The 8,537-nt window shown below is 38.1% G+C and overlaps 1 protein-coding gene across 1 annotated transcript; it reads left to right on the top strand.

Annotated features, from left to right (window-relative positions):
- Positions 1–2,533: 2,533 nt before the first annotated feature.
- Positions 2,534–8,272, top strand: CIPC (CLOCK-interacting pacemaker). The gene is made up of 3 exons (XM_009707053.1): positions 2,534–2,708; positions 3,642–3,811; positions 7,394–8,272. Exons 1-3 carry the CDS (start codon positions 2,642–2,644, stop codon positions 8,270–8,272), a joined length of 1,116 nt encoding a protein of 371 aa, XP_009705355.1. The 5' UTR covers positions 2,534–2,641.
- Positions 8,273–8,537: the final 265 nt, after the last annotated feature.

Below are 8,537 nucleotides of genomic sequence, written 5' to 3' on the forward strand. Positions count from 1 at the left end.
TGGTTTGTTTATTTTCGGTTGTGGTTTTGTTGTTGTTAGTGTTTTCGTTTCTTCTATAAGGGAAGAGAAGAAGATGTGCCAGCCCTTCCCAAGGCTTCCCTTGATGCAAAGCTAACAGATGGCGTGTTCTTATTTTACTTATTTCTAGTCCTCCTTCTGTTTCTAGTTCTGCTTTTTTGGAGATTAGCATCAATATGTATCACTTTCTTAAAAAATAAATTTGTTTTGGAAAGGGCTAAGTGATGAAAGTGTGGATCAGGATTTAAACCTCATCTTCTATTTCAGGGATAGCATCAAGGTGGCTCTTATGTTTGCTCCATACCTGTTAGCAGGTTGGTAGGTGTGACTGAAGATGGAAAGTGAAAATGATGCAAATAGCTACTGAGGAAATTCTCTTCTGCTGACCATTCTTTTGTCTGTCTTGTAGTTATATAGACAATCACCTTACCATCTCAGCACTGTTATCTAATGTAGAGAATTAATTACTGGAGGTGCCAAGGCTTGAGGTCTTGGAGCAGAATTCCTACAACCAGTTGTCAGGACCTTAAGAAAAAACTTGCCTTTCAGGGTAGATTATTCCAGAATGTCTGCTGCAGTGTAATTTGAAATAGCTTGCACTGGATACTGCCGTAATTGGCCTGCTGGCCTGACTATGATGCGGACTCCTGAGTTCCTGTATTTGTAATTTAAATAGGCAGCTCTAACATGAGACACAACTTCAAAGGGTTGCTGTATATGAGAATAATTTCTACAAATAATATCAGACATAATTGCTGCACTTCATCTTGTCATTTTTCTGTTAGGCAAACTCTCAGCTACCTTTCTTAAGAGAAGCAGAAACTTTGCCCTGCCTTGCTAGAGTCTGCCTACCCTCAGGAAGCATCTGAAGCTTGTCACAAGTATGTAGTATGGGAGGCCATAATGTAACTATACATTTTCCTGATTTTCATAGCATTTAGTTTCAGCCTTCCCGTATTATCTTTCTGGGTGTGGGAAGAAGAGGGCATTTCTAAGGCCACGTCTCCCCTAGGTGTGCATTGCAGATATAGTACGTGTTGTGCTTTTAGCAGTAGGGATTTCTTTAGCCCCAGCACGTTTTGTGATCACCTACTTTACTTTCTTTTCTCTAATGACTGACTTTACTCTTGAGAGTGAAACAGACTGTATTAACAAAACCACAGCTTTGCAGATTCAGCTGTATTTGTTGTATGGACTTCATCCAGCATAGCTGACTTGTTTTGGGATTTAGTTGCTGGAATAAGTAATTTTTTGTAAGATAAATATGGTCTGAGTAACTTCTAGTTCTTGAAAAAAAATGTTGTTTATGAATAGCCTTTAGTTTTTGATTTATTTTGCTTTTTTTGGGTGGAGAAACATGTCTAATACATTAGTTTTCTATCTTCTATCTATCATTCTTTGAATAATTTGAGATATTTCTATTCTGAAAGTCTCCAGTTAGCTCACTGACAGTGTAAAAAGAGATACGCAGCTATCACACTTGACTCAGAAGGGCATTGATTTTCTTACAGATAACAACCATACACTTTTTATCTGCTATTTTATCTTGGTTACCCATGTTGCTGAACTTTGTAGAATTAGGCATTATGTTTTTAGCAGATCAAGAAATCTTGTTCCTATTTTCCAAGTTTTGTGTGTACAGTAAGGAATTATTACATTATCTGACAGAATTCATAACAGAGTTAGAAATTACTTATGGATTGTAATGTTCAGATGAATCTACTGTGTACTTTACTCAGTAATTTTAAGTATGAAATGATTCTGCTTCAGGTAGTTCGGTAAGATTGGCTGACTTGTGCTCTGTACTCTGACTTGCTCAGCCGGTGAAGAAAGGAACCGAATGAGATGGGTGCATTCTGCCCTTTCAACTGCAGCCATGCCTTTAGTGCTTCTAAAATACTTCTGATTTACTGATGCCATTCACAGCAGTAGTAAAAAATAAAGAAATTTTTTTTAAAAAGTAAATAATCTGTATTATATTTCTGCTTCAATTTATTTCTTTCTTCCTATGCCTTAGGTTTTTTGACATCTTTTAACCTACCCCTAAAGGACTCAAGAGCCATGCCTGGTATGATATTGTTCTCTTGTAGTTGGTGCAGGGAACTGTAAGGCTGGATCATGGAAGCTTTCCTGAAACTTAAAAAAATCAGCCTAAGGCAGATGGAAGACTTTAGTCCAGGAGATTCTGCAAAGTAATGTGTCAATTGATGCAAAGAATTGTTGCCTATCTTTTCTACTCTGTAATACATTATTAAACATTGATAGTTTAGAGAGTTTTGCAGGGAATGAACTGTGGTTTCATCATCAAGCCTTTGCTGACATAAATGCTTGATAAACATAGCAAATGTGAAGCTGGGAGTTCAATAGAATTCTACAGATTGCTTAACAGATACAGCAAAGCTTTGATAACCAGATTTCCATAAGGACAAATGTGCCCTTCTTTGTTGTCTTATACTGATGGAACTTTTTTTTAGATTCAGAGAAAGTCCCTTTTTGTTCTTTACTGTTTTTGTAGTTCCTCAATGGAAAAAGTGTTACAAACTGCCTGTGGCGCTATGGAAGCATGGAGACAGGATAGTCATCTATTGAGACCCTCGAGGAACTATTGGGCAAAGTGACAGAAATGAAGAGCTTGAACCATCGCTTCAGCATGGCGGCAGCTGAATCTGACAAGGACTCTGGATATTCAGGTTTAGAAAACCACTGCATTATCTTTTTTTTTTTTTGTGTTGTCTTGCTCAGATGTTGCTTTTATTGGTGATGTTTTTGACAAATCTGACTCTAACCCCTTATAGTTTGTGTCTCGTTACCTGGGTGGGTATTTGTATGCAAGACAGGTTGCATCTGCAGTCATCCTACCATCAAGCTTACTTTGAAGTGGAGCTTTATGTAGTTATAAAGTTCATCCTGTGAATTTGAATGGCATGGGAATTTAAAATGTGCCTAATAAAGAAATGAAAGGACGAATCTCAGACTTCAGAGTGCAGAAGTGGGGATGGAAAAATTACTTTTTGTTCTTTGCAGTGATGAATGAACTGTTGAATTATGCTGTCTAATGTCTCTTATGATTTGACCAGATTGTCAGTAGAGCCTGATAAACCAGAGAGTAATTGTTACAACATCAGTAAAATGCAGACACGGTGTGCCATTTTAGTACTCAACAAAACTGTGCAAAGATGGCCTTTAAAGGGAAAAAACTGCTTTTGTGAGACATACCTGCTTTACTGGGTTTGTAGATAGAAGATTTCAAGACACAAAATGCCTGTAGCGCAGACTACGTCTGTGGCAGTGCTGCAGCCTGTAGTTCTTTCCTGCACCAGGTTTTAGAGCAGTCTTTGTGATAGTGCATAGTCCCTTGGAGACTAAATACAAAAGAACAAAAAGTAATAGATTTTTTGGGGAGATGATATCTGTGTGAGAATTAGCCTGAAATATAGTCTTTTATTATTGAGTTCTGAGCTATTTGACAGCTCTCACAACAGGTCTAACTTTATAGGTATTCCAGAATTGAACTTTATTGTTCTTCGTGGCTTCCTTGAAAGGAAGCGGAATAGTAGAACTGAAAGGTGGTAGCAAGCATGCTGCATGTGAAACAACTAACAGCTGAATTCTACATCTGGCAGATGGAAGTTCAGAGTGCCCGAGTGCCATGGAGCAGACTGAGTCGGAGGATGTGCTGAACGCATTGTGTTGGAATGCAGAGGATGGGCCTTGGCAATGCCCCATGACCACAAGCAACTCCTTTCCTGCCCTTTCCCCTATGGTTGTAATGAAAAATGTGTTAGTTAAGCAGGTAGGCAAGAAATAATATATTGAAAAATATTGCATGTTCTTAAATTGTTGGGAGTTTTAAAAAATATTTTTCCTTTCAAAAAGATTTTACAAAGTTGTTGCAGTCCATAAAGTAATTGGTAACTTGAAAAGTTCTATTGTGGCAGCCTGTTCTTTTGAGGGGCAGCTAGAATCACTAAGGTGGAAAAAAATGTGAAATGGAGAAGCTCTGCTACATCTACCAAATCTCTTTGTCTCAAAGGGATCCCCAAAAAATAGATCTTTATGAATGTTATGTACATAGCACCAAAGATCAAACAAACAAAAAAAAGAGTGTTTTTCCTTTTGAAAGCTGATGTTTTCTTTCTCTTTCAATAAAGACAGTAAAGTAGGATGATAGGTTTTGTTTCCTAGTTCTTAGGTCCTAGAAGTGCTTTATGTACAATGGGAAACACTAGTCCAGAATGTTATAAATGAAAAAATTAAATCAGTATCTGAAGTTAGCTGTGGTATTTTTACTTTAACAGTTGTTTCGCTTAATTGCACGTGATGGCTCACATTGTAACAGTTACATTCCCTATTTATGTCCTCCAATATCTTGTTATGTGGTGTTCCTCCAGCACATCTGTGAGACTCCTAACTTTTACATTGTAACAGTTCAGAGCTCCAAGTTCAAAGTATTGCCATATTATTAGACCTCTTACTCCGTACTCACTCGTGTTTCCTGAGCAGAACAAAAGTTCTTTAGCATTTTTTATTAGAATACTTCTGAGAATACAGTAAGAAGGGGAAAAAAGAATGTAGATCCTGATTCTTTTTCTACTGAAGCTGTTATGACAAGTAGCAAAGCCTGTTAAATTCAAGTACTGTGTATCAATGCTAATACAGGTGTTTCTGTGTTAGTGTTTGGCAGGTTATGCATTTGTGAGGGAGATGGTTCTGATCTCTGAGCATTGTGCTTTATCTTGACAAGAAACAATTTTATTTTATAGTCATGTTCCTAGATGCGTGGACAAAATACTGTCTAAACAAATGCTAAAGTTTTCACATAGAAAGGAGCAGGCAAGTTTCACCAAAGGTTGTTAGGCTTTGACCCAGAGCTCAAAAATTAAGCACTGATCGCAGTGGTAGTCTTTTGTTAAACTCCAGATTGTGTTGCAAACAGTTAGAAGAAGTAGCTCATAATAAGTAGGTAATATAAAAAAATATATATAAAAAATATATATATGAAAAAGAAACCTGGTAGTGTAGCAAAAATGGAATTTGAGGAGGAAGAGTTGGAGGTAGATAAATGTACTGACTCAGTTCTCTTGAGCAGTGCATCATAACATTTGAATCTAATTATGTAAGGTTAAAGACAATAATATTAAATTGAAAAATGTTTACTGCAATAAACAAAAAGCAACAAGTCTAGGTCATAATAATAATAAAATGTCTTTCTGCCTCTTTCCAGTATGTCTAGTTGCCTCAGTCATGCTGGTCATCTTTTTAAAATCGTCTTTTCAACACAGTACTCAGTTGGGCTTACTGGACCAAAAAAAAAAAAAGCAGCATCCAGTTACTGCTGTTTATTTGTTCCAGTTTCAATTTCAATCAGCATCATACTTCTGTCTTAGAACCACTATGATCCTGCACAGTGATGGTTACCTCCTGTCCTAATTTCAGAGTGTAAACAGCTAACAATGTTACTAAAAAAAAAAAACCAAGCAGAGATTTATTCTCTGAAACACAGTGCTGCTTGTGGCAAGGTTTCTGCAAGTCTTGTAAAAGTCCTTAATAAGTCAGAAGGCTTTTTAGACAAGTGGCACTGATACATGCTTTCATTTAAAAAAAACAACCAAACAAACAAAAAAAAATGAACCAAAACACACAACAAAGAAACCAACAAACCACTTTGCAGGATTACTAAAATAAATGTGTCTTTCTCTACTAAAAATGAGATTTTTGGGTAGGAGAACAAGAGCAGAATGCAATATGAGTGGAAAGGAGAAGAAAGTAGATAGCAGAGACAGGAAAAAACAAGATAAACAGTTACCACAGCTCTTCTGGCCCCAATGGTTTTGGGGCTCTGCTGTACTAGATACTGTACAATTGTGCAGTAAATGACAACTTCTGACCCCAAAACCTTGTTCCTTAAGGCTGCATGTTCTGTCCTGTGTGTGTATAGCCATAGTATTTATATACTTCCTCACTCCTAACATCTCCAGATACTTTTCTTTTGAATATGTTTGCCCTTTCTTCTGTGATAAGGTAGTAATATTTTTTTTTACAGGTAGTTGTTCTATACCCCTATTCCATAAGCATCTTGCCAACTGAACCAAAGAAATTCTGTGTTAGAGTAGGTAACTGAATCTCATCTCCAAGTCTTGGTGTCCTAATCAGTGGATAATACCCACTTTTAACAAGTTCAGGTCCTTTACTGGGGGAATGGACTTCAGCAAAGCATGTTAGCATTTGCCAGTTTAAATCTTACGAGACTGGGGGAAATGAGATGGAGTTCAGTTGACTCAGTATAGTACCAAAAATAATAAAATGTATTTGCACTAGCTAAAAGCTGTGCCTTCAGCAGGCCTGCCAGTAGCGTTCCAAGTCGTAAGGAATAAGAAAAGCAGCTGGCAGTATATTATATTAGTATAATTGTAGTGGTGATTACTTCAATATATTAAGAAGTGAGATTTTGCTTCAGAAAGAAATAGTATCTCTTACTAGACCATTTGATACGTTTGGAGAAAAGCAGGCATGCTTTTTGGCCAGGAGATTCTCGTGCAGATCTGTAGTAATGGAGGAGAAAGAGGTAATGTCTTGTAAAAATTGATGTTTTCCCCTATATTGTATAATATGACTTGTAGGAGGGCATAAGAACTTGGGCGTTTTTCTTGAAATGTAATGCTTTTAAGGTTTATCGGTATGGACTATTTCACCAGAGGTATGGTGTTACTGCTCTGGGCTTACAACAGCCTTTTTTCCTTGCATTGGTTGATATTCAGCACTTTTTTTTTTTCTGCTTCATGGTTTTAAATTTTTTGAAACTATGTATTGTACTTAAGATTGCAAGACTTACTGAACAGCTGTCGTCTATTTTAAATAACCATTCCAAAAGCTTCCTTTAAGAATAGAATTGTCAAGATTAGAGTTGCTGCCTTTCATCAGAGAGAGTCTGAATTGTTCTTAAAATGTCTGTGCAGTCTGTCTTTGATTATTTTAAAATATTTCATAACCACAATGCTGAATTATTTATTGACTTTTCTGTACACTTGTTTGACTCCAAGTCTGGGTCTAACTTTCACATGAGCATTGTACAATATAAGCATGCACTGTAAATCTCATTTAGGAAAGCATGTATAAATTCAGACTGAATTGTTTTTAAATGTACCTGCTGTTCCATAGTAAAAGGATTGTGGATTACAGCTTTGATTCTAGTGCTATGCTTTGTTGTCAAAGAGAGGAGTAAGTTTGATGGAGAACTGTTCAGAATGTATTAATTGGATAGTGCACATAAAACATGGAGAAATGGCACAGTCCACCTGTTTCATTTAAGGTTTTGTGATCCTCTTCTACAATGTTGTTGTAAGACTTATGTTTTTTCCCCATTTGTGCTTCTCAGGGGAGTTCATCACAGCTCCAATCTTGGACTGTGCAGCCATCCTTTGAAGTGATTCCAGCTCAGCCACAGCTAGTGTTTCTTCGTCCATCAATCCCACCTCCTATTAACCCTCACCCTATCGGGAAAAAAAGAAATGACTCCACTAATTACCTGCCCATCCTGAATTCGTATGCCAAAATAGCACCACAGCCCTGCAAAAGGGATCACTCCTTTGATCTGGAAGAACGTCAGGAAACCAGTTGCCATAAACGACTCTGCACAGAAGCACCCAAGATGGAGACTCCTCCTGTATTGAGGAGCACTGGCTTGCCTACTAGTCCTTTTGCCCACCTACCAGTTAGCTTTAAGACCCCTCAGGATTCTAACCAGGAAAGTTCTCCAACTCTAGTGACAAGTGGAAAACTGTCAGCTCTTCCTGGTTTTCATCGTGTTTCCAGTGACACTCAGAAAGTGCCGGGTTTGACTCCTATTTTGCCTTTTGGAACTCTGCAGGCAACAAAGTGCACCCCTCCTGAGAACGAGACTACAGCACAGACTACAATGCAGTCTGCAGTGTGGAGCCCTTCATTGATACCAGAAGAGATTTGCACTACCCCTGAGCTGCTCTTGCAACAACAAAGCAAGTGCAGACGCTTTCAGAATACACTCGTTGTGCTACGCAGGTCGGGATTGCTAGAGATCACTTTAAAAACCAAGGAGCTCATTCACCAGAACCAAGTGACTCAGGCCGAGCTGGACCGGCTGAAGCATCAAACACAGCTTTTCATAGAGGCAATAAAGAACAATGCTCCACAGTCATGGGCAGAGCTAGAAGCATCTCTAACAGGATCTGATAAATCTGATAGCAACCTTGAAGACCCCACTTATCCCAACATGTAGTAAAAAGGTATATAGCTATTGGTCAAGTTATTTCTGTGCCTCCTATTTCCTGTCTCAAGCTTTTACTTGAGCTTTCTGAGTCCAAGACTTGTGAAGTAGCGTGCCATTAAAAACTTGTCTTCAGAGCCAGTTGTGGGACCGCAATAGCATAGTAAGGTCTTGACAGAATGGGTACTTACTACTTCAGTGTGAGCTTGAACTCCACGCTAACTCTGTGTACTCCCTTGGACTCAAGAAGCTTGGATGTGCTCTGCTGGCATGTTCC

The sequence above is a fragment of the Cariama cristata genome, unplaced genomic scaffold (genome assembly GCF_000690535.1).
Source record: "Cariama cristata isolate BGI_N322 unplaced genomic scaffold, ASM69053v1 scaffold15479, whole genome shotgun sequence".
Lineage (NCBI taxonomy): Eukaryota > Metazoa > Chordata > Aves > Cariamiformes > Cariamidae > Cariama > Cariama cristata.

What these genes read in the sequence shown, in the direction of transcription:
- CIPC (XM_009707053.1), top strand. Translation starts at nt 2,642, where the DNA reads ATGAAGAGCTTGAACCATCGCTTCAGCATGGCGGCAGCTGAATCTGAC. An exon ending in CAAGGACTCTGGATATTCAG is followed by an intron (nt 2,709 to 3,641) that starts GTTTAGAAAACC and finishes TACATCTGGCAG; the next exon opens with ATGGAAGTTCAGAGTGCCCG. An exon ending in AAAATGTGTTAGTTAAGCAG is followed by an intron (nt 3,812 to 7,393) that starts GTAGGCAAGAAA and finishes TGTGCTTCTCAG; the next exon opens with GGGAGTTCATCACAGCTCCA.